At 42.3% G+C, this 27320-nt stretch overlaps 1 protein-coding gene across 1 annotated transcript in view; it reads left to right on the forward strand.

The window, feature by feature from the left end:
* Window positions 1–27320, forward strand: part of AS3MT (arsenite methyltransferase) — a 228030-nt gene that overhangs the window by 138229 nt on the left and 62481 nt on the right. The window contains exons 7-8 of the mRNA XM_085606584.1: window positions 2124–2205; window positions 12202–12333. Of these exons, the coding sequence (XP_085462710.1) occupies window positions 2124–2205; window positions 12202–12333 (214 nt within the window). The remainder of the gene's footprint in view (window positions 1–2123; window positions 2206–12201; window positions 12334–27320) is intronic.

A 27320-nucleotide genomic window follows, 5' to 3' on the forward strand; every position in this document is an offset into this window, starting at 1 on the left:
CCTCGCACCCCACATGTTGGCAATGATGGGAGCAAGAAACTGTGGCTCGTCCCGCCATAGCCAAGTTTGCTGTTCCCTGCAAAGGGATTAGATAAAGGCCTTCTGGCCATGTAGCGTACATCCGCCCAACAAATTGAACTTGAACAATTTATATTGACTGGTGGCAGTGAACCTTTATAAGTACAGATTGAGGATAAAAAATGGGACTACACTTGATGAGTCTCCAAACATTATTTGTAAAAGAAGTGTGCTGTTTTAGATGTTTATTGCATTTTTCCATGTTGTGGCCCAACTATGCCCTGTCATTAAAATGTTAAAGGGAAGCAGAGCTCTACTATCACTATGTAGGCACAAAGTGCACTATTTTTATATAGGATAGATTTGATCCCCTAGAACGTGTTGTCCTTTGTCCCCCTGTTGGTCGATTTAGGAGCCAGTAAGTCCTGCAATGAAGGCTTGACATTTACGTCTACGCTAGCAAAGCTTAAGCCACAGGACTCAATATCCTTTATGGTACTATCCCCTTTCCATATAAGAGCTTCTTACTTGGCTAAATACCGTGCAGGACTCCCTGATGGCTAACTTATTGTAAGAACCAGGGGCATATTTCAGCCTTTTTGTGTGAGCTGGAAGAACCAGCCTCATTTTGAGACTAAACGCCTTTAAGCCCTGGTTCTCCAGCCCTTCTAGTCTTCAAATGGTATGGTTTGTCATCTAATCCAAAAAGGTCTGTAGTGAACCAGCAGAAGCGCTCGATGAAACCCTAAGTTGTTGCCTCTATGGGCTGTTCCTATCACATAGACGAAGTTGCATGTCGGTTCCAACCACAGTGGCACTGGGACACGTGTACTGCAAGATTCTGTTATTCTGGAAATTCTGAAAGAACTACGGGTGCAACCAAGTGCCACTAGTTGAGTCCAGGCAAGCCCAGTAAAGATCTCCTCTACTGCTGTCCCACTCTGAAGCAACAAGGTCTGTGATATACATTTTAGAATCCAACTCCAAACCCACTCCTGCTTAGGAGCAGATCTCTCCAGTGATCCACCGGGTGAGAATCTACTGAGAGAAACCTGCAGCGCTGGTTCAGGAGCGGCTTGTCCTGCTCTAGCAGCCAGTAGCAACATTTGCCTCCGGAAGATTTCCTCTACCTCAAAACTGCCTCAACGCCAGCTCCCGCAGCGCAAGTCTATGGAGCCTGATTAAAGAGCACCGTGGCCTACTCTTTCTTGAGTAAAATGAACTTCAAACATTATCCCATATTGACTTTCCTAAATCTCCACTGATCCCCGGCTCATTGCATGGCGTGATATTGGATCCTGATCTATCCGTCAAACCTAAGGCCCTCCTTCCAAGTGACCCGGTGTTTGGAGCGATACTTAACCCCTCTAATAAATTACGATACAGGTTTAACCTGCCAACATTGAAAGAGGGTTGCCTTTTTAATTCCATTCGGTATGTACTGGGTGTGATAAAAAACAAATTCTGATATGTTCTGCAGCATCAGTTATAGCACATATCCGTAAGTATCGGCAAATTTGTAATAAGGGTCTAAGAAGCTTTTACTCCAATAGGTTTAGGCGGTCTCTATAATACATTATTAGAATCTGCGCCTCTAGAAATAGCTGTCCACCCCATAAGAGCACCACTCCGCTTGAACTGCGCCAGAGCAAGCATCCAGTTTAGGGCGACTACTGGTGCCACCATGACTGAAAGGCGTCACTCCAGTGCATCGATCTTTTTGGGGAGAACCACCTTCCTCCAAACCAGGCCCTGCTGCTTTGAGGTCGGTACACTCGATTATGAGCTCAAAGCACCAGCATTCCTCTGCGCGTCTGCTTTGTGGCTCAAATGACATGTTATTGGCTAGAAATATTACTGAAAATGTTCATTTTCTCCAGAGTGTGGCCTTTAGTAGTGTCCTGGTGGTGGGACTTCTGTGATAAGTGTCTGCGGTTCATCTGTGTTTGAAGTTCGGTGCTATAGTGAAGAGGTTGTAATTCTGCATGTCTGTGTGTCAGAGATGTTGTGGTCTGGCCAGTGTCTGTCTTTCTCCCCCATCCTCTCTCTTATCGGTGTGGCGCTGCGCCAGTCAGATGTTTTGACGAAGTGTTGTTTGGTTTTAGGATGGTGGGGAGATGTATTTCAGCGATGTCTACGCTAACCTTGAAATGCCCGATGAAATCAGGAAGCACAAAGTCCTCTGGGGTATGTACGTACAACATGTGGTTATTTTGTAATTTAAATTGCCAGATACTATCGAAAAAATGCAGCATACAGTCAGGTCTGCGCTAGCTGTGTAGGCATTTAAAACCTGTCATGCATTTTGCAGTTTTATGAAATGGATACAGAGGCATCAGCTATGTTTGAGTTCTAAATATTCTCATTTCCTGGGTACAGCTACTTTGCTTTGATCCCGCTGTTTTTACATCCATCAGGCACTAAATGCCTCAGTGGACACTAGTACTTCCGAGTCCTTTCCTCTGTAGGCCACAGTAACCCTCAAGGTGTAGAGATTATTCACAGGAAACACCTTCATTTTGATCTTTGAATGCCAATTTGAGGTCTCTCAGCTCTCGCTCAAGACATCTTTATATCTCCTGATAGTCTATTCCATGTTCAACTAAGAGTACTTTACGCAAGGGTATGTGTTAAAGACCACAAAATCTTTCTGGGTATTGATTGGTATTCTCTCTATTACTTCTGGCTAACCAGGGCTCTAGCGCTGGCTGCCAGCATAAAGCACACACAATAAAGGCATCTAAGGGTAAGCACTTCGCTGAAAGTGCAAGTTGCTCTGAGCTTTAGAACCTTGCTCGTTCTGTGTCTGAATATTGCTTGATCTCTCACTCTTAGAATGATGCATGTGCAATGGTATCTATTTCAATGTATTTGCCAATGGGGAGAGTAGGGGTAAAGGGGAAGCAACACAGGGATGGTGAGGAGTGAACAGCGAAGCAACACAGGGGAAGGTGGGGGGAGCGGAAGCAGTACAGGAGAGGGTATGGGAATGGGGAAGCAACATGGGGAGGGTGGGGGGATCGGAAGCAGTACAGGAGAGGGTATGGGAATGGGTAAGCAACATGGGGAGGGTGGGGGGATCGGAAGCAGTACAGGAGAGGGTATGGGAATGGGGAAGCAACATGGGGAGGGTGGGGGGATCGGAAGCAGTACAGGAGAGGGTATGGGAATGGGGAAGCAACTTGGGGAGGGTGGAGGACGAATAGCAAAGCAACATGGGTGTGTGTGACTCCGAGCAACATGGGGACACACAAAAGAGACAGCTGGGGGGCCGCTGGAGGGACGCAAAAGCAACACTGAGGGTGTAGGGGGAAGCAACGAGGAGAAGCACATGGGCAAGTGCAAGTGGGAGGAGGGTACGAAGAAGGTGTCGGGAAACATAGAGCAACACACACAGAGTGCAGGGGTAGAGGTGTACACGAGGTAGACGGCTCAAAAAAAACACACACACACACACACACACTCTAATGGAGTGTTTGACACAAAAGGAAAAAGTGGTGCCTGAAAAGCAAGCAGTTGAAGTGGCGATGCCTACCAATCAAAGCGATTGTAAAGAGGCAATTCTCCATGGGAAGGACAAACACAAGATTGGTAAGCTGGGACACAAAGAGCAGGTAAATGCGTTATAAGGAAAGTCAGCCTATGGTAAGCAGGGGGGAGGCGCCAAGCCCCTCTATGCTCTTGGTAAGCCACAATACGCCCGCAACAGGCGTACAGAGCTGTTTAGTGGGTTTGACTTTAAAAAACTCACACAATAGTACACCGTATCAAAAGGACACAACCTACCAAGCTGTCTTAATCCAAGAGACGTGAATCCACTACACTGCTTTGTATCCTAATGAGACAAACCTGCCTCTTAACTCACTATATTGTACTGCATGTTAGTACCACATACCCACTGCAGTTTATCCGTAGGACGCAACCCCATTACACTTCACTGCCTCATAACAGCACTAGCCCATCACACTACAGCCCCAGAATACTAATGGAGCACATAGCACAGCATTCAAGTGGTATTGAGCAATAACGTTGCACTGCATCATCGAGACACTAATCTATGGAAATACATTCAATCCTCCAATACTGCATCACACCCAAGGTACAGAAGCCCTGCACAATTCACTTCATCCTAGAGATATCCAGGAATTCAATGCAGTGAAATTCTGAGTGAATGCTACAATATATAGGTGTCAAAATGTGACAATGAAGGATCACACCTAAAATATTGTAATGCTTGTTTAGGGAGGTGTGACCGAAACATATAAGTTGGCCACAGATAAGAAGGTATACATTTACCTATTCTACACCTTGCATGCCTAAACATGCCTCACAGACCCTGTATGCTGACCTCTTTTTCACCCTTGTTTACTAAGTACGTGCGTTCTTTGCCTACCTCAGCCACTTTGAAATATTGTCCTTTAGCCAGACAGCAGGTAAACATCGATGAATAACCAGCAGGAGAGATGAGATGCTGAAACACGTCTGTTTTCAGAAATTGCAAAAATAAAGTAAAGGAAAAGTGAAGACATGTCCTTAGGCCGCTATATCATTTATTTTTACCCTACCCACTGGTAATATTTACAAACATATAAAAACAATGTATGATATGTAAAATGTTGGAGTATTAGTTGAAGGAAATGGGAACCCACTTAATATAATAATCACAATCCTTGTCAGCTGGAACAATAAAAGTCAGTAAATATACCTGTGCTTAACACACTAGTATCTTGGAACAAAGCAGCCAGGCTTATCTTCAGGGCAATGTGTAAAGTATGTATGCAGTACGTAAACTATAGTGAAAACACACCAGAAGAAGAATTCTAAATCAATTTCGAAAAATAGAGAATATATTTTACTAAATGAAATGACACCAAAACAACAAAAATCCAATAAGTAGAACCAGAGATATGAATTTTTAAAGTTTGAATTTAAAATAGTGCCTAAAAGCACAGAGTGCCAACCGCACGTATCTGGTCACGTTAGACTGGGTCAAACTAAAAAGTTAAGGCTGACCTCGATGGAGCGCAAGTCGGACACAGGGACTAGGTTACACTTGGTGGAAAGTTTACCACCTGACTTTGACACATCGATAGAGAAAAAGTCATCATCGATGAGTCATTAGCAGGGCAAGCTGGCTATATAGTGAGGTGCAGGGAGGCCTCAACGTTAATGGGATGCTGCTCGGCGTGGGTCCCAGTGAAGTCCTCTACATTCAGACTTAGAAACTTTTCTGGAACTCTGCTCTCCTTCAGCTGGGCAAACCAGCAAGTTGAGACCGACAAGCGATTTGACGTCTGCTGCGGCAACAGTGACTCCAGGGTCCGTCAGTTCTCAAGGCAGAAAGATGACAAAAAGTCCCACTTCTTGCAGTTTGGGAACAGGAGGTGTGCACTCTGACACAGTTCAAGGGCCCAGGACCTGGGGGAGTACCATTTGGGGTTAGGACTCACTCCAGCAAAGTTCAGTAGCAGGGTGCATGGCAGGGCCATTTGAAATGGTCAGCTGGACAGTTGCAGGGAGGGAGGCTTCTGGAAGCTTGTTGTGTCCCTGTAGCTCAAAGAGGAGGTCAGCCAACTAACCCTTGGAGTCACTTATGCAGTTGTGATTTCAAGGCAAGCCGGTCAAGTCTTCCTTCAGATTCTTCAGACATCGGGACAGTCCTTCTTCTGAGTCTTCACAGGTCCAGGAGTGTTCTGAGGAAAGGTCTGCGTGGTCCACTTTTATGCCCAGTGCCAGCCTGTGGGGGAGGGCAAATCTTTGCCCACCCTCTAAAGCAGTTCTGTTCAGTTCTTCCCCTCCCACTGGATTTGGAGCGACTCTGAGTGGAGCGACAAAAGGAAGGCAGGCGTAGGTGTGGATTTCATCTGCCAGTAACAAGGCAGGCATCCTTTGAAGCTCAGGAAGGGACTGTGCCTAGCCTCCAGGCCATCCTGTCAAGGATGTAGTCCCCCTCCCCACAAATATAATAGTGTAAACCAGCATTAACCTGTATAAGAGCCAGCGTTGTCACAGTGAATAACAGCTTTGGAGGATTTTCACTGCCAAGACATGTAAAAAATGCAATATACATGTCTCACTGTCCTATATGATTTAAGACCTGACTTATATGTATTGAATAGGTATTTTTAGTCTTAGCAAAAGGTTTATTTTGCCAGGTTGATGTGGCAGTTTAAAACTGCATACACAGCCTGTAATGGTAGGGCTGTAGACGTGTTTTACAGTGCTACTTTAGCAGGTGGCGTTATGAGTGCTTCAGCACACAAGTAGCATTTAATTTGCAGGCCATGATACAGGTAGTACCATATACCAGGGACTTACAAGCAAATTAAATGTGCCAATCTGGAATATACCAATTTTGACATGTTCGAGAGGAAGGCCACAATCACTTTACAATCACTTTACAGCTGTGTAGCAGGGGTAAAGTGCACAGTCCTGTGGACAGAAAAACTGTTTTAGCAACAGAAGGCAAAGATTTGTGGGAATACCATGCAGAAGATGATCATTTGGAACATGATTGAAGTAAAAAATCTGTGTGGGAGTACATATTTCGGGTGACCTACCACAGCAATTAGATATTCAAAAAACTAAACATTTATAATAAATGACTTCTACAGGGATATCCTATTTTTCCACTAAATTAGAAGACCTAGGCAAAGGTGAAATGAAATCAAAGAAACATAAAACAATACTGCTTTACTCCACATATTCACACTCCACCAATCTTCTACTAAAACCAGGTCTGTGGACTTTGTCAATGTTTGCTTTATTTTTGGTGAATATCACTCTTTGCAGCCTCACTCAACATCCGCGATGTGCCTCATCATCCTTCATTGTTATGTTACTTTTGCGGTTAGCTGTTTCTTGCTTCTAACTTTAGGCAACCTAGCTCCACTTGTAGAGGAAAAGGATGTTGGGAAATTGAAAGCAGTATGCAGTTAGTAAAATATATTTATGTGCCTTAATGTAGTAGCCAAGGCATGTGCTTTAGCTTCAAATCCTCATCAGTTCAATTTTTGTCTGTGTCGTGTGAGCAAGGACTCTAAATCTGCGTTCGCCTCTGGTAGTGTAGGCAACAAACAATAAACTTGAGAGAGGCTCCTGTGAACTTTCTAAATTATTAACTCTCAATAGGTTCACCATACTGAAGCTCCTAACTCTCTTGGCCTCAACACAAGCTGCAACATTCCAATGATGACATCACATGAATCTTCAGCTCTGGTTGGCACTAAAATATTCTGCACAAAAGCACCTACACACATACCTGTAATACAGATTACATTTGAAATTATAAAAGGATAACAGGTAATAATGGGGATAATTTTCAGCTCTGGGTTCTGAGTGACATCAAATGGACAACCAGAGCCAGGCACTCGTAACCCTGAATTGAAAAACAGCTGAGTTATTCACAGTTGTGTGGCCCACCCAAATTTTGTGCCCCTCCTTTCAAGAACATATGTAGGGACAGAGGAGGAATGGGGGAACCATACATAACTTGCCCTCTCCTCCACACACAAAAATAAATCTGCCCTCCTGCCAGCCACCCCACCACCCTCTGTGTTTTCCTTCCCTCTTCACTCTCCCCCTAATGTACTCTTTGCTCTGCCAGCGCTGCACTGACATGCCTTGGGAGGGGGCTGCCAGATCCACCTGGAATTCCTTTATGACATAGCAACAGTGGATAACCACTGTTGCTACAATATTCTGTGAATTAATCGCAATTAATTGCCAGACTTTGAATCTGGTATTTACGGCAGTAGAACCAGAGGCAAAAGTTTCTTACCTACCGCGAATCTACGCAGTAACAATTGGACCCCTTCTGGATTACCTACCAGATACATCGTGAAGTTATTACCCTGGATCCCTCCGAACCAATAGATGCATCCTGATACATACAGAAATCTGCACGCCTGCGATTGGTTTTCGAATCGCGTACCACGCCACTGTTTTTCAAATTAGAGTAACCTGGTCCTGATGATGGCCTAAACACTCCTACAGGCCAAAACACCGTCGTCTCCTACAACGAAAATTTCAGCGCAATCTCTTCAATGATACCCGTTTCAAATCCACTTGTATATATTGACATTCATTGCTTGGGTATCTCTACTATGTGAATTTCACCTACTACTGTCTTTTTTGCCCCTCTCCACATCGCTGTAAATACTTCCTCACTTGTCACTTGTGTCGTCACCATTTCACAAGCACTTGTGCACAGTACCCTACAGGTTACATGCCATTCAATGTAACGCAGTGCTGTTCTTACACATGTTTAAATATATGAAGTTATTCATAACAAATATATATGACTACCAAAAAACTTTATGTTGCCAAATTGTTTTTTTATCTCCCTGGTTTTCCCCTTGCCTCCAGCAATTAACTGTGCTACCTTGAATTTGTCCACTAACTGATACCCTTAGAGACATTGTTGTATGTTACAAATGTTCGCCCTGGTCTCTATAGGGTGTAAGGGCTACCTCCTGTAGTCTAATACCGTTTACCTCTACTATGCAATCATGTGCTAGACCGCGGCTCCAGTGTTTGAGCTGTCTGAGTGGCTCAACATCAAGTTAAAGCAAGAAGACGGATCTGAAGCAGGATTAGTTATAAGTTGATTTAGCATAGAGAACAGATATTGGGTTGAAGCAATGGACAAGTTAAACATTTTGAAAGCAAAGGTGTTTACCTTTTGATAAGCCAGTCATTGGAGGAGTGGATAGCCTACAGTGTACAGTGGTTTGCTAGAGAGATTAGTTCTAACCACAAACTTTCAGTTATTGACTTTTACAAACATGTTTAGGTAAGGTTGCCACCCAGGTTGGGGGGCAGTAAGGAGCGTAAAATGAGTGACGTAATTAAGTGGTTCAGGAAAGGATAAGTAGCACCTCAGAGAATCTTATTCAACAACATTGTTGTTAAAATATCAACCTGAAAAAATATTGCATCCATTAAATCAACTACTGCAATATTAGCAAGTTAAATATATGTAGGGTTAAGAATGGTAAATTTATACTTACCTTGACGAACTAGTTGTTCCCAAAATAGCAGATGCATTATTGAATGCAATATTTCTGTAGGTCAGTATTCCGATCATGATAGGGTGATATACAACTGAGAAGAGGTTATTATTAAAATCAAAGTCAAGAAATACAACCGTATGAGGTCTAGGTAGGTAGGCCAAAATAAATAAAGACAAAGTGGAGAATAAGAGAATAATCACGTGATTGGGAGTAGATGGTGACTTTTTTTTTCAGAAGATAAAGGATGTAGGCAACAGATGCAATAGGAAAGAAAAGACAAGGGGAAGAGCTGAAAATAGGGTAGAGTTTGATGCAATTCAGAACAAGTGGAATGAATCCAGAACAAAAATGAAGGCGGGTTAATGAATTAATAGAGTGCAAGTGAAGGTTAAAGTTGCCTTGGAGAGATTTGTGAGAAGGATTTGTAAGTACAGAATTTATTAGCTAAATATCCTTTCAGACGTACAGCAGATTACCTGAAACACAGAATACGATTAAGAAAGAGAGATCAAAGTAACAAAGGCAATTGCATGATATTGAAATGTAGAGGCAGATGCAAAGGACATAGGCAAGAATCCAAGAAAGGTAGAATAAAATGTCTGTGCTACACAAATGTTGGTGGGACAAGTAGAATATATCATAGCTGGTAGAGTAGAGAACAGTGGTAGTGGTAATATTGAATGGTGTGGACCAGACTTCATTTGTGAAGTTCAGCAGAATTATCCTAAACAAAGTTAGGAGATAAATGCTCGTTTAATGCACACAGAACAGGCTTTGTAAAGGAGAGTTGATAGAGAAGGAAAGGATGATGAAGAGATGGAAGGATAAATATGATTGTTAAACAACATAAATATGATGATGTAATGAAAAAGAGGAGACGGGGCTTTAGAAGAACAATAGGGCTAAATATTGTTGATAATAAGGAAGGGGAGAACAGGCATAGTGTGTGTTTTGAACTGAGGTTCAATGGTGTCCTGTGGGTGGAGGTTTCTGGCATTGCCAGACAGGTCCAGACTAGTAGCATCAGGGTCTCTGTCATTCTCTGCCTGAACCTGGGTGAGTAGTGACAAGGGAGGTTATTTATAACTATTCTCTATTGTGGAATTGACATGCACCCAACCTTTCCAAGGTGAGTAGGCCTGCGCTTCTGGAGCCTGGCGAGTGGGAAAACGAGAGGAGTCAGTGCGTCTAGGCAGAGTTGCATTGGAACAAGTTAATGAAGCTAAATAAAGACAAACTGTCCAGGAAGAGCATATGAACTCCGGTTTATCACTCAAAATGGTAAGCTGATGATTCAGTTTAGAATATTACACAGGGTCTACTATGATAGGGCAAGATTACATGCGATGGGCAGAGCAGAGACGCCGGATTGCCTGCGTTGCAAAACAGAGCGTGGCTCCTATATACACACACAATGGGATTGCCAACTAATACGTAAATACTGGACACGGATACTTCAGGAACTGAACAATATACTTGAAACGCAAATTCCGTTAGACACTAAGTATTTTCTTCTAGGCATACACACAGACATAGGCATTCCCAGATATAAGCTCTTGCTAAGTAACTTAGGACTTGTAGTGGCAAAGCGAGGCATAGCCAGATATTGGGGAAGAGCGGAACTCCCCACCATGAAAGAGTGGCGGGCCGGTATGGACATCTACATTGGGGCAGAAAAACAGTATACAAAGCAAGGGGGTGCCATAGAAAGTTCCGGAAAGTCTGGCAGCCATGGCTGAGCTATTATAATTTAGAGATGGAGGAAGAGGAAATGGACACTATACAATCTACTATACAGCGACACGGAGGCGGCGGGTTTACTACTCCAGAACCCCCAAATACTTGGGAGGCCTAAGTCACATTTAGTGTGTGTGTGGGGGGGGGTAGAGACAAGGGTGCCATGAAGTGAAATTGCAATGGCGCGAACTCTGTATCTGTACCGATTAGGATTGTTACTTATTTTACTACATAGATGCTATGTGAGATATACCTGCTGACTATTCTGTTGTTTTTCTGAACAATAAATAAAAACAGCTTTAAAAAAAAAAAAGGTTAGCTGACTTGCAGTTCTAACCTCTAAACCCCTCTCTCTGTGGACATGCTTGGTACCCTCGCATTGCCAAGGCTTGTGTGCATGCCCATATGGAACTGGTTTCGAGTGTGGTCAGAGACTATCTGCAGAGTGATATTGCAGTCTACCAATGCAGCAGACAATTAAAGAAACAGACAAGAGGTAGAAATGCGCACACAGGATGTGGAGGCCATCATAGTTCCAGAGGCTGTGATGGTAAACCCCCAGGCCCCTCTTCAGTACCGAAATTTAAAATTACTCGCTCCCTTGGACAAACCGTGCTCTTCCACTCTGTCAATCGCATGCGCAGTTGAAGTTGTTTAAGAGACATGGAGCATGTGACGTGGTCTGAGCATCCTGGCATCTTGTAATATAGAGCAGAGACTGGAGCAGCAAGTTAAAGTTCAGTTAGAATGTAGATGTAATCAGAATACAGGCTACAGTTTGGTTAAACACGTATGTCAATAACTGTACTTGATATAGCTGCAGCCTTTTCTTTCACCTATTCCGTGACCCTTTATTTTTGCAGTTTTACACAAAGCAACGTCGACCCATAGATACTGGAGTGCTTTGCACCAGTTACATTACACAAGGTCACATTTTTTTAAACATGGGGAGATTAGGTGTTTTGCCCAGAATCACAGGATGTTGACCCGATGCCGAGACTCAAACCTGGTTCCCCAGTTCCGAAGTCGCAGCTCTTGGCGTAATGCCATATCATCTCCCGTCTATGTCCAAGCCGACCCTGTCTGACTCTGTGATGCTGTAACGGATGTCACAGGATGTCAGGAAAATAACATGGTGGCTTCCACTAATAAATGTGGAGCTTATCGGAAGTCAAAATAGGTGTAGTGTTGGAACAAAGGGGATTCAAGCCATATACACTGATTCGAGAATGTGAGAAGAAAAACTGTCTTTCTTAGGCATAAAAGCTCAAACGTATGGTTGAAAAATTAACTAAGAAAGCAAATTTCCTTCTGTCTATTGAGCTAGCAGAATAAAATATGTTCCCTTGAGCGATGACAATTTTACCAAATAAATTGTTTAGCCCTGCTCTGTGAAGTGATTCCTTATAACATCTGGTCTTCTGTGGTTTAGGAGAGTGTCTTGGTGGAGCGATGTGGTGGAAGGACCTGCTCATTATTGTAGAGGAGGTGGGGTTCTACCCACCGCGATTGGTCACCGCAAGTGAAGTAACTGTGAACAACAAGGAGCTCGAACAGGTTGTTGGTAAGTCTTATGGGAAAGATCCGTTCATTCATATGAAAATCTGAGAAACTCCAGCATTGTGTTGAGATGTCAGGCAGTGTGCAAGATCTGTCCAGGCACAATGAATACTGATGGTCCTTGCATCTGCAGTCCTGCTCTCTTCTGCGGTCTTTAGGCTATCTCAACACTGTTCTCCCATCCCCTGGAATGCAGTTCTTTGCCATCTGTTTACTCGGATCCTATCTTTTCCTTGACACATATCGCATTTTCCTCGATTGTCCCTGGCGGTGGAGTACTTGCAAGCCCCAAATGATTTTTAAGTGCATTCCTCTGGAAGAAATGTCTTCATTAGCTCGCTAAGGCCTTTTCTGAAGGCTATAGTGAAGGACACTGGCTTATGTGGTATTCCTCAAGGATATATGCTTTCACAGCAGTCCCCCCTAAACACGAGAAATGAAACCTCTTTATATTATTTTAAGAAAACACATAGTTTGTTGTTCCTAATCCTGGTTGATGCTGACGTGTGGGTTTGTTTAATTAATGTATTAGAAACTTATTTAACAACCCGCCATGAGTACTTTACAGTGTATGGGGTCGTAGCGTGAACAAGACGTCGCCTCTGCCGAAATTATTTTGCATATCTGTTTGCACAGGTGCGTGTATATCTCTGTGATTTATGCACAGTGTAAAAATGTGCAGATAATTTTTTCAGTTAATACACATTTTATGAATGTGTTCCTTATTGAGTATATGGCAAATAAACAGCGTGACATTTTTGCTATATTGTCACATAGGAACTTAATAAAATGTGCACGAACTGATAATGTAATCTGTGTAAACTGTACAATGCACACATACAAAAACAATTGAACATTACATGAACACATTTTTTTACACTTATATATTTCATGGTGTCAAGGCGCTACTCGTGAGTATGCCCTCTATAAAAGAACAACCTACATTACAATACAGGAGAGCTAGAAAACAAAAATAAACAGTAAAACATGAAGATGAACTTGAAATAAAAATGTATTAGCACAAATGTAAAACTGTAAACGTTCAGGATGGCAGTACAGAATAATATATACATTGTCAAACTATGTGAATAAACCCTAGGAGTAGAAAGCTAATGTGCAAACAAGCACCAGCTACGTCAATAGGTCTTGCATTAGCCACAAGCCTGTTTGGCTTTGTCAGTGCTTGTTTTGTTTTGTCATGGATTTCTAAAAATGTATTGTTTCTGAGCTGCCATGCCATTATCAATCTACTAAAAGAAGAAAGAAAATGGTCTATAAGCAAAAATATTTTTGGCTCTCAAAAAGCTCACATTGCCATAGTAGTACCTGCCACTTAAGGGAATTATTTTTTGTGTGGAGGTGTTCCTTGTGAAAGGGCCGAATGCCATCACTCACAGTGAAGTTAGTCAATGGCTGAAATTGACTGACTCATTACTGTAGAGAGGGTGGAAGAAAAATGTGAATCGCACAATAACACCACTGGATGAAGAGCGCTGGCCGAAAGCCCTTATAAGAACATGTATTATGCATATTATTTTAGTTGAATTTACAGGTACTGGCTTGAGCCAAATCTAAAAAGTCAATACCTAAACATGCTAGAACAACACACTGATTCTTACTGTTGGGAAAAGGATGAATCTTAGAATGCATCTTGCTATTGGAAGAAATGCTAACGGCCAGTCTGCAGTGCTAAAAGTCTTTGTTGGAATGTACTAGAGGCAGTCATCTAAAGCAGTGGTTCTTAACCTTTTGACTTCTGTGGCTCCCCATTGAGTCATGAGCCAGGGACCCCAGCCTAAGCAATTTTTAGGATTTCAACCTCAAAGAAATACACAATCGTACAGAAACAATTATACATCAATATATTCTATAATTCACAAACACAAATATCAAATAATCGACGTTTTAATGGGAAGAGTTGAGCTTTTCAAAATGTACTTTTATATTAAAAGATTGTCTAGCTTTTAGCATATTACTTTGTCTTCATTTTGCTCCTAATGCATCCTCTGTTGTTGTCAGCACATACTAGCACTTCAATTCAAGCCGCCAATCGTGTATACCACTGATTGCTTACATTTTGTTGCTCTCATGAATCAAGCTAATAATACCAACCTAATTTTTAGCCTCTAATTTCAAATTACTTCACATTTACAGAGCATTTTTATATGTTCAACTTTAATTTAGCATTTTTACATGTGCATACTTTATTCAACTGCTATTATTTCATTTTTTGAACAGTCACGGACTTCATTAATTTGTGTTGCGGATCCCAGGGGTCTGCGCACCACAGGTTAAGAACCGCTGTCCTAAACGGATTCCGAGTGTGAAAAATCCTGTATTAAAAAATAGCATTATGCACAACCCACTGAGGACCGGCTATCAGTGTATAGTATATGAAAAGTGTCCCCAAGGGTAATTGATTACATACTTTAATCTACATCCCAGTAGAATCGTTATTTCTGTGAGGAAAGACCAACAAACTATTCTTTGTACTCTATATAAAAGACTTTATTGCATGATTAGTTAAAACCTTTGCAACACAAGTAAATGGCATCAAGTCCAAATTTTACGTGTTCCATTAAAACATTACCTCTTTGTAAAGTTCATACTTAAAATATAAGTTAAAAATAATTGGGACATAAAAAAGTGGCCAGATTTACATATTACTAACAGTGGTGCTTTTATATAAATTGCATGAATGTGTGAATTTAAAGGAAGCTTGGGAGTTGACATTGTTGCGCTAGTAAAAGAGTGAGACAGGTTTAAGTAAAAAGGTTTGTTAGCTTAACTCGGCACCTGCACTTCCTGACCCGATAGTGACAGCTCGGATGTGTCTGATAGTCTCATGATGGCTTAATACTGGCCTAGTCATTTCTCATCCCCTCGCCTACATTATCCTGGGCCTCTATCTTTCTTGAGAAACAGTGATTGAATTTGACCAAGGCACAGTTTAACATGATATTAGATGGGTCAAAACAGGTCAGCACTGCTTCCTTGCAAGACCATGTATTTTTAGCAATCCACCCCCTTCGTAACAAAGCCCCCCTGTCCACTAGAAGGGTGGGGCACAGACACAGTACGTGAATTATGTCCTCTTTTTGCTGATTGCAGAGCCGAAAGGTTGCCTGTTCCATGCCCCTTTTTCAAGCTGGGAGATGACATGGGATAGGGATTACCCCCAACCTCAACTTCATTAACTGTGACTTTGTCCTTTCATTGTAGGGGTTGGTTAAGTAGCACTGAGGTTTCAGGTATTTGTAGGTACATAGTGTCATCCAGCCATGTTTCCGTGCAGAGAGGCTGGCCTTATCTTCTAATAATGAGAGACGTTTTGTGCTGATTTTTGCCATCCTTTTGAATTTGTGATGGCTGGTAGGTAGGTCGTAGGTGGTTACCTAGCCGAGTGTGCTGTGGGCTTGGGTCAAGTAACGGTTTCCCACGACCTATGTTTTGTGGCCAGTTCTATCCATAAATGGTGGGCCAGGGTACCTTCCTTTGAGGTCCTGAGTTTGAGGCAGCTTATTGCAAAGGCGCCTCACGGGTCAGCGCCTGTCTCCATATTCCAAATTCCAGTCTTATTTGAGCTGGTGATTTGTGGGAGGGAAGCTGGAAAATTTTTCTGTAGTTCTTCGTGAGAGTTTTGTAAAGTATTACACTCTCCCGTCTTCTCAGTGCCTCACTCCCATATGTTAAGGTCGGAAGTACCTTCGCCAGAGCTACTTGGAGGATCGGCGCAAGTGTGGGGCCTTTTAGTTTGGTGCATGCAGATCTAACTGCGAATGATAGTGCTGTGCCTTTCTTTTTTATTCCACTCATCTGATGCCCGTATCTACCATTGTCGTTAAAGAGGACTCATAAGTACTTGTGGCAGTTGATTGCGTCTAGTTTCTCCTGCTCAAATGACCAAGTTAGCTTTTGTTTTGTAGCAGCTCGAACCACAAGGATCTTGGTTTTCTTTTTATTGATCAGCAGGCCATACCTAGACGTTGCGTCCAGGAGATTTTGCAAGCCTATCTTTGTTTTACTTTTAAGGACAGGTCGTCTGCATAAAGTAGGTTTGAGAGACAAAAACCACCCAATTTGGGCAGGTGAGAATTTACTGAGTTGAGGACCAGAGACAAGTCAGATAAAAACAAGTTGAATAAAGTAGGCACGAGAACGCAACCTTGTTTGAGGCCTTGCGTGGTGGTTATAGGCCGTGACAAGCGCAATCCATCCCCAATTTTTATTCTGACCAAGTGTCGTGGTGCAGCAACTGCAGGGCCCTAAGCAAGGGATCCGGGATGTTAAGGCACGCAAGTTTCTGCCAAGCTTCCCCTATCAACCCTGTCGAAGGCAGATTTATAATCTGTGAAGCCCATATATACAGGACGGTTGTTAGATTCTGCCTGGTCAATCAACAAGGAGAGTGCAATGATGTTCCCTGTTGCCCCTGTGTGCATTATAAATCCAGTTTGGCACTCCACTTTCAGTGGAACTCTTGTAGAGTCAGATGTGGTCTTAAACGTGCACCAGTTCAACCCAGCCCAACTCGGACCCAGCAGTCCCTTTAAGAATGTTGTCATCAATGCTGGCTACAACTTAATGATAAGGACGTCCTAGGAAAAATGAAAAGGTATGAAAGGGAGAGTCAGGCAGAAACTGAAAGGAACCAATGCAGGTTATTAACCAGATGTCTCACATGTAGTCCATAACAGTAAATGCTAAGGAGTCTCTGAAATTGTGAATATCTGCATGCCCAATGATGAGAATGTTGATGTTCTTGAATCGTCAAATTGGATATCTCACCAATCAGTTTTGGCAGACTTACTGTTTAATTCACCAAAGACCATATGGCAAGGTCACAGTAGTTCTACCAGAGAATGTAAGGCGCTGCAATTATATGGTCCTTGTCTTTAGAGTGATTCATATAGTAACTGGAAGCTCATGGTGATAGTATTTCCAAACGAAATGTCAAAGTCAAGACCAATTACTTTGAGACAGACATGCAAGATTTTGCAATTGATGTAAGGGTTAGAGCCTGGCTTCAGGCTTTCAAAATAAACCCAAAGTGTTATACAGGTTTATACATGCAGAACCTAACAACAAAGATAATGAACGCCTAAAGAAGGCATAATAATCTTTAACCGCAGCTTCCGAGATCTAAGATTTTGGGTTGGGGATGTGAAATACAGCCGCTCTACGTGCCTTCTATTGAAGGTGAGACCCAGAAACAGCAGTAACGGCTTCACTAAAACACTAGGACACTCGTGCAAAAGGTTAAACCACTTATGCCATTGTTAGAAACAGACTGACTAGCAGTGAACCTTTTGGTCCTGGGGCTTCTCTCACAAAAGTTGGCAGCGCCTCAGTCTACTGAGTCTGTGAATGCAGAGACACTTTAAGTAGTCCAGCCCCAATAAATTCCCCATGCCCGTACCAGGGCAACAGAATGCACGCTGCCTATAAAAAAATCAAAGACATATAGGTGCTTCCGCAGAAACCCAACTTGTGGTGAGTTTACACTACAAATACTGTGGATCCCTAATTACGCCAAAGTAGTGTTTGTGTACAGTGATCTCTGCCTTGTCACCATATAATTCTTCTATATAATCAGCATTCATTTTGAAGCTAGTTCCGGGTCTGTCGATCCGCTATTTGGGCTGTAATCGCGGACCCTTGGAAATAGAGTGCTTTGTAGTGAGACGCATTGGGAAAAGAAAGACTTTTTGAACATGTGAGAGACTGGCAGCCCACAAGGGTATTATGAAAACCACCACTCCCAGGATGCTTTGCACTTGCTTGAATACTCATCTGAGGACAATGAGTCACATGAAATATAATGGTGGACTTTTGTGCATAGACTTTTTATGCATGCGGCCTTTGAGAAAGGAAGTCTCCTTCCTAAACGCGTCCGGCATCTGTTTGCTGTGTTGTGTGTCTCACCTGGAGCCGCTCTCTATGGAAGAAAGTTTGTTGAAGAGCGCACTTCGCCTGGGGGGGCAACTCCTCCTTCTTTCAAATAATACGGCTGGCCCGGCCGTGAAGTGCACCACTGCGTTATTCCAGCAGGCCGCGGTCTGTCTATTTGGGCAGTAATCGCGGATCAATAGACCCTTGGAGATAGAGTGCTTTGAGGTGACACGCATTGGCAAAAGAAATACTTTTTGAACATGCGAGAGACTGGCAGCCCACAAGGGAATTATGTAAAAATCACCACTCCCAGGATGCTTTGCACTTGCTTGAATACTCACCTGAGGACAATGAGAGTCACATGATATATAATGGTGGACTTTTGTGCACAGACTTTTTATGCATGAGGCCTTTGAGAAAGGAAGTCTCCTTCCGAATATAAATAAACTTTCCATGCATGGTAAAGGAATGCGTGGTAAACGTTTGCGCGATAAAAAATGCATGGTAAAGGATATCACATTGTAAAGGATGTTTTCCAATAGCTTGTGACATATTGCCACTTCCTAGAACTGGTAGCAGTTGCTGATGAGTACCTGTTCCTATCCTTTTCAATCATCAATTGAAGTTTTGTTGGTTCTTCTTCAGTGTAGATGTTCCAGCTTCCATTTCTGGAGGGATGGAACGCGACAGAGAAGGGCCCTGCTCAAGCATGAATGTCTTGAAGTATTAATGCATTGTTGAGGAGACTTCCTCTGTAGGCTTCGATTAGGTTGATTCCTAAATTTTAGACCCCGAGCATTAAAGAGATAAATTCCTGTAATGTGGATTGACTTCCCAACAGGAGACAATTGGATGCATTTGGTTTGAATGAGTTGATTTGTATTGCCGGATTTGTTGTAACGCTTGGGAAATGTAACTAAATATACTTTGGGCCAGCCCTCTTTCCCCCAGAGATTTAAAGACTGCAGGAAATTTGACCTTTATTCTCTGTGCGACTGTAGGCAAGTACAGTTCTTTGAGGGCCAATGTATTGTGAGATGATTTCCTTAGGCTGAGCCTCCTTGCTAGTTCTGCCTTCTCTGGATGTTCAAAGTCTCTTTCTTCAGTGCTCTGAGTGAACCACACTACTGTGGTTTAATCGCTACAATACGTAGGCTCTTGCCAGCTCAGTTCTTTGAGACAGCTGTCCCATTGGGAAGATCCTCCTGAGCACTTCAGACTAAAAATTCATGTTTTAGGTTACCAATGTGACATGATGACCAAATGAATCCGAATCAACACAGTCTAGAGTTTTTAACTGTGTTTGTTAGAGCTTTACGTAACACCTAATTCCTCTGTTGAGCTGATAGGCAGAGTGTTGCAGGAAGAATCAACAGAACCCTCTTCAGCAGAGGTAGTTATCTGACATCCACAAGTGAATTGCCTCTTCTGGATTCAAAACTCGTTCATTTTATAATACAACTTGTCTTCCCTACTCCCTCAACTTCTTTTCTCCCCTTCCCCTATTTCCTCTAACTTTCTTCCAAGTACATCTTTTCTCATTTCAAGTAGCTTCGAAAGCGGGTATGTTTATTTCTTTATAATTCCAACTAATTAGCCCCCCCCCCCACGATGAGGCTTTCAGGCCCATACATTACCAGCATCTTAAAATTGCTAGTGATCAAATAGTTGTAGTGCTCTGTCTCGTCTGGAAATATTGTAGCTGATCAGTTCTCTTCAAGTAGCTTTGATTTCTTCTTGATCATTTTATGTTCTTGTTAAGAGTTAGTTTTTCAAGTGCTAGGAATTGGCACCATTTATGGAACCGGAGTACTATGTGCAAGGAACTTTCTTTTTCTAATACAGTGCACTTAAAACCTTTGCATCCCCTGCCTTTGCATAGCGACATGTTCCTGGTACTTATCCTTTCCCCGTAGAACCCTTAGAACCAGTCCTGGATCCTGTGGGATCAGGTATCGCAGAATGTCCTTAGTATGAATGTTAATCTATTTCCAGTGTGTCTTCAATCTTTGACAGCCCCACCATACATGTAAGGCTTCTCTTTTCCACATCTCCAACATTTGTTAGCTTTAGGATAGATAAGATGACATTTCTGCGGTAGAAGAGAATATTTTAGGTATTTGTTCTTGGTGATATGGCTCTGTGGTGTCTGGGAATTATCTCCCCATACTTCCCCCTCCTTATCAGGAATTTGTTTCTGTTCAGTTGCTCCCCAATTTGTTTGATATTTCCATCACGACTTGGTTTGGTCTTCCCCCACTATTTTAAAAGTGCCTGATACAATGCCCCTGGATGAAGCGTGTTCTTACAAATGCATCGATAGGGGTAAAACTATAGTGGCTGCTTCCTTATTCTGGGGTTTTATAGCCCGGTGTGAATGTTGCAGGTACTGCAGTTGATCTGCTTACTGTAATTTAAATTCTGACTTGCATTGTGCAAAGGTTTTAATATGGTGTTGAAAGACTAATGGCCTGCTTTAGAGTGTGGTGGAGAGGGTACTCCATCGCAACAGAGAACCTTCTTCGCCAAACTGAAGGTCCGCCTGCCTTATTTAGAGCCATGTTGATGGAGCCATACGTCAAACTGACAATGCATTGACATGAATCGCCGTGATTGCAGTTCCTGCCAGTGCTAGAGCTGACCACTGGGCCAGCAGACAGCTCGAAATTTGGTAGGCAGGGACTCCATCAGGATATAATAAAACCCTGTCTGTTAAACTCTAAATCGGCCTGTTATTTGGAGATAAGCTTGAATTCTTCCTCCCACATTGTCTAAACTGTTCTCTTTGTAACATCAGGGTGAAAGAGGGATTATTATGTAATGGTGTTTTGGAGGAGGGAAAGGAGGCCAGACAAACACTACATGTGATTCTCTCCCAAATCTCCAAGATTGTCTTTAATCGTGTGGACTGGCATAGGTTGTCGCTTGAATTTATTTAGCCAGGCCAAATCCCACAGTGTCCCACTGACCATCCCATGATCCATGGGTAACCATTTCTTATCTGTTTTTCCTGCTGTCCACCGGTGTAGTGCTGCGGGCAGGGCGGCTGATTCCGGTACACGGGGGCTCACGGTTCGATCCCCGGTGCCGGTGGCAGGTTAGCCCAGCACCAGGGCTTTAAGTGGGCCGGGTCTGAGCACCGGCAGTTTTTTTTAAGGGGGCCTCGAAACAGGTCTCTATCCGGCTCTGTTCTGTGCCCTGGCACAGGCAGTCCGTTTTTATTTTCTAGACTGCAGTGACAGCAGGCACCTCGATGTGCGCGTGGTGAGCGTTGCAGAGGAAGGGAAATCCTTTAGAGAGAGTCATTTTCTCTCTGGATTTTCCTTTTCCTTTTTAAACTCAGGAGCAGCAACATTGTCGTGGTGTCACCAGGGCTTTATGTGGAAGTTGTTTCAATAGTATGAACAAGCCATAGTTGCTGCTTATTTATCCTATGCAACTAGTAACCAATGACAAAGCCAACAGTCCTGACTTGTAGATATGATGTGACTTGTATCATATATCTGGACGCAATGACAGGAACAGTAAAATACAAGTCGGGCGGCACACTGTGCTAAACACAGGTTTTTAACTTACGTGTTTTTAAGCCAAGCCCTTAATTACATTGGCCACGCCCATTTGAGAGACCCCCCCAGTTTTTTCATCCCACTTAAAGCCCTGCCCAGCACCTTGTGACTCCGGGCAATAGCTCTCTTAATCTTCCCGACGACCCCAGCGCCGGGACACCTCTCCGGAGGTAGCTGTGTGCTTTGCAAATGCTGGTATTTCATTTTACTGTCATTCAGAGATGTACTGTACAGTAGTATCTTGTGATATCAGGGTGCGCCAGGACTTCCCTTTCCCTTGGGGCCGTTAGTATCTTGTTGATTCAAGCTTTACCTCTTTCCCATTAGAAGTATAATGTTTTCATTTGCAGCATTTTCTGCTAATTTAATGGCATTAGTTGTTGAAGGGCTTGAACTACATATAGTAGACTGGGTCGGATTTTAACTTTAATGTCATTTATTCTGCCAATCGCTGAAATAGAGAGAGGGCGCCAACTCCTGAGATCTTCTATTTGTTGACTTTTCAGCGCATGCCAATTGGCTGCGGACAGTCCCCTTTCTATTGTCTGCAAGTTGGATGCCCAGGTTTTTGATTGATCAGGTGGCTCAGCGAAATGAACATATATCAATAATGCCTTATTGAAGATCCACGTGGAGTGAGATCCCAGCATCTCAGATCGTTGTTTTTTTTTAAATCATGAGACCTTTTCAAAGTTCTCCACTTGAGCAAGAATGTGGTTCTTAGATTTAGTGGGTCTGACATAGTATGTACTGCATCATCTGCGAAGAGGCCTATTTTATCTTCATCAGCACAAAATGGTATGACTTTTATCTCAGCCTTCCTTCTAATTCTATCTGCAAAAGTCTGATTTTGTCTCTGTGACCCTCCACTCACGTATATAATCTCTAATAAAATTGCTCTCTCTCCTATTATCCTTTATAAAACTGCTTTAAAGATTTTCATTTATCAGGTTTCCTGGATACCCAGGATCTGCCATCTTTCTTGATCTTTTATATTTATGCATTGGCTCTCTGCACTCATAATGTTTTTTGCTAAAATCATGCAGACTTTATTGCCTTTCTGGTAGTATGTTTACCCCAATTTTGATAAAGTTAATTCTGCCCTATTGATCCTTATCAGGCTGAGTTGATGTTTAGTGTCTTTTTGGTTACACCTGTTCACTATTGTAATCTTTACCTTGCCAATAGCCTCCAGCTCTCATGGTTCCTCTATTAGTTTAATTACTTTTAGTGTAGTGCCTCGGGGACCCATAGCTGCCATGGAGAGCTACTGCTTTAAAGGCTTCCCAATTTAATCCTTGAAATGTGTTTTCTTCTTTTTCATCTTTATTCACTGGGTCTCTAAAACGTGTGGGACCTATCCTCCAGTTTCTTTTGTCTTGTTCTTTCCCTTCTGTGCTCCATTCTGTCGCAGTGTGTGCGTTGTCAGAGATAGAAATATCAGCTATCACAACTTTAGTTAATGACTGTATGAGGCCTAGACATTTGCATATATAACCTATTCAGCAATAGGTTCTCTGATCATGTAATATTTATTATTTGAATGAAAAGTTCACCATACATCTACCAGACACCAGTCTATGAACTTTTTCTTTAACTTCTTCAGGGCTGTACTCAGAGTTAACAACTATTGGATATGTACTATTATATCAAAGAAAGCACTTCTCATGTGACATTACAAGAGGAGTGAAATGTGTGGTGATGGGAGGATGGAAAAGGGGCACCATGTTAAGATCGAATATGCATGCTAGCATGATCGGTGAGACTTCAGTCTTTTAATAGGCAGGTAGTTGAATATTTACCAGGGTGGCAGCATATCACTGTTCGGCATTAAATATCAAGGCGAGTATGCCGCTTACAGCTTTTCTAAAACATGACAAGTTCAGATGTCTGTCAACTACAGTGGCCTGATGTAAAGGCATTCAGAGGAAAGTTGAGTAAAGTAAAAGCTTGGCAACATATGCTGGTAAAATGCGGGATAGTTGTCTTGGGTTTTGTCATAGTTTTACCAAAAACTCCAAAATATTACCCTTCATGTTGATCACCTGAGGATCCCTAATCTCTTTTTAGCTGAAAAAAAAACTATGGAATGGACAGTCTTATTTGTTGTACAAAACAGAATTGTATCCTTCAATTTCTCTTTTTTCTGTGAATGCTAATGCTCATGCAAAGTGCGTAGCGGGGAGCATGGAAAGCTTAGGTTCTCTGGGTAACACCAGCACCTCCACTGTATATAAAGCAACCTTGAGAGGCAACAGACGCAGTTGGAGGTTTTTAACATTCCATCTCAAACCTTGGTCTCATCAATGATATTTTAGGTTTAAATCTTTTTTATCAATGATATTTTAGACAAGTCTGGCAACATTGTTTTCAAAATGGAAAGCTTCAAAAGGAACTGTTACAGGACGATCAAATAATTTCATAAAGACCTCCAAATATTTGCACAATGGTTGTGACTTTAGGAGGATCCTGAAGAGGTCTGGAAGTGAGCCAGTGATGAGGGGAAAGACTCCTGAGCGTTTATAGTCTGTTACAGTCTGATGATATGGAAGTACAGCTGTAAGCGGGACATTCCCATGTCTCGCCAAATTCATGGTACCCTGCCTCATTTACAGGTAGAGTAACTGCTGGTTACCCATGGTGAAGCCATACTTGGCTCCACCATGGAAAAGCCTCAGGTGTCCGCCTGTCCGTCACACGGCCACCAGCTTGAGAGCATGGAAGGTCAACCCAGCTTAGGGTGGACCAATGCTCTCTTTTTCTTGTCGATCGCCATGAAAGCCACGGTGGTCATCCACAGGAAAATTAAATAACATGTCTTACACACTGGGCTACAACTCTGTGCGGTTAGGTCATTTATTTTTCTGTGTTGCAGAAATAAACTCATTTGGGAGCTTGTTGTGTAAAAAAAAAAAAAAAAAATCCAAGCGCTCGCCATTACATGGCAGCCAGCTGCCATTTTAGTTTTGTTGAATGTGTTTCCACTGCACTGGCATGTGTACTTTTTGGCAAAACATTCCCAGCCGGCCGGCACAGTGAGGGTCTCTAAGTGTTTCAGGTGGTGTTCTGGGTCTTCTGATTCATAAATTGAGCAATTTGGCTTCCAATTCTCACACGGATCAATCACTCAAAGTGAGAAAATGCCATTGCAGCCGACTGCTCACCTGGCCATGCTGCACTAGGAATGGGCAAGTACTAATGCAAGGATAAACCTGAAAAGTTTGACTACAAATCAGATCAACTAGGGATTACACATCCCTATTAAACAGGGGCTGGCGTGTTAAAGGAACGTTTTCAGGCTCCAGCAGTCTGTCAAACAGCAAAAAGAAGTGTTTACTCGGAAAGGGTGCTATCCACTGCGAGTAATGTGTATTTAGGAATGTGATAAGTTGTGCAGGTTTTTCATCTGTAACTTCCAGAATAGTTTTTTTTAAACTTTGCAATCTTTGTGAAATTTACAAAGGTTCTGAAGATTAGAAACAAACCGCATTAGAATCCATCTCCCAAAAGTAGGTTTGAGGGAGAAGAATTTAATAAACTTGTCAAACTTCACAAACCAGTGAGGTTTGCAAGTTCACTCAATTTAGAAGGTGAAGTGTAAAACTTTTCCCACACTAAGTTGTGATACCTACTTGTTATGAATGGTTCGCCTGAATCACTACTGGCCCTCAGTTTCAAGTGTTGTATAAAACGTTAGCATCTTGGAAAGGACTGCCTTTTCTGGTTCCTTCTTAAAATTCATGAACTCAGTTTGTCAATCACGGTACAAGTGAGTAAATATAAATGTATAATTCCTGTGACAGGATATTCATATCTAATATTCATTGCGGTTGAATAAAAAAGTGTTATTAAGATTTCTCAGGCGAATTCTCCAGACAGTAAGACCTTGCTCTGTTATCTGTATTATGGATAAACACAGCGAAAGCGAATGCAGGCACCGTGTTATGTCCTTGATTATATCAAACAGTTATATTGTACCCCCAGATGAAAATGTTAAAAAGAAATACAGCAAATAGTCATGTTTAACTCTTTAGTTCAGACTGTTGAGAAAGTTTTCATCAAGTAACTGTCAGTTCATAATGGAAAATTGTGCGGTGAATTTATATTTGTAGGAAAGAAATTAATAGCGGGCAAGCTACTGCTGTTTCTTCTGTTTGATCTGGGCTTTCAGCATTTGCCGTGGTTGATCAAATTGGGGTGAGCGTTCTCAACATACCTGGAAAGGCGTTCGTACATTTTAGCCAAGGTAGTACTTTGTCAGATGCATGAACTTTCTAACACACTACCCGAAGTGCAAGTCCTTTTATAGCTCTCTTAATTTATGATTAAAGTATACACCTATTGTGTATGGATACAGACTGAATGAATACAGTAATGATATATGTATTTATGCCACACTGTTTCCTCTATATGATGCCTTTGTTTCTTTTCTCTTCCGCTAAAAATTCATTTGAAAGCGAACGTATAGAGAGAGTATGGTTGAAATCAATTACTGATAAGACTAACTATTTCATGAGTTGAAAGAGAATTCAGTGAATGCACAACCTGGGAGAAAGCATATCTTTTATTGCATTGATCGATAATGTCTCATGAAGTTATGGCCCTGACAACCCAGGTTCGAGCTGGTCTATCTCTGGCTACCCTTGTCCTGCCTTGTCAGCTTCTATTTGCATTTCATTGCTTCCAGATATATATATATCTCTGTCCACTTACGACTTCAATAATGCAACTGAGCACCATTGGGGCTCTGTCTTATAATAAGCAATATTTTGTGCATAATATAGTTTACTAGTCTGCTGCCTGATGCAGCACCCTCTAGAGGGCACTAATGTTCTCCTTGGGATATCAGATAAATCCCATTGACTTTGGAGAACTCGGGTCAATTTCTCTTTGCTAGAACTTAATTATTCGGTGTGCTGCCCCAGCTCATGGGTTTATGTGATCTACCAACTATTCTGGAGGTATTAGTCGGTACACCTAGTTGAAAGTCTATCTTTACTTTCTGCTAAATGACTTAGACATTGTTTGTGTGTCATTGTGAACATGCAATGGCCACGCTGCTAAATCCATTGTGCAAGCTTGGAATAACTTCTATGTAACCAGGCATTCTAGTCAACATTTTTGTTATATTTCGGTATGTAGTTACACAGCCACTAGGTGTTGATGTTCTCCATTAATGTTTCAAAAAGAGTGAACAAAAATAACTGCTGTGTTAAGTTAAGCCGAATTACCTTTTCTGTCGCTACGTCCCATCCTGCAGTACAGAACTTCCAATGCAGTGCATCCTCACGCAGTGTACCATAAGGTATTGTAAATGGGTGCACTGGCTTACTTTTTGCAAGTGTGTGCATGGATGGTTTTGGTACTGTTAGGAGGTTGTGGTGGGTTGAGCCTACTGCAGGTGTAGCAGTGTGGCTCAAGAGGAGCTGCTTGTGGCATGGGGAGACACGCCACAAATTGTTTTACATACCACAAATTGTTTTACATACCAGTGTAAGCAGGTTGTAGTAGGTCCTTTCCTTGACTGATTGCC

Source organism: Triturus cristatus, chromosome 1_2, assembly GCF_964204655.1.
Source record: "Triturus cristatus chromosome 1_2, aTriCri1.1, whole genome shotgun sequence".
Classification (NCBI taxonomy): domain Eukaryota; kingdom Metazoa; phylum Chordata; class Amphibia; order Caudata; family Salamandridae; genus Triturus; species Triturus cristatus.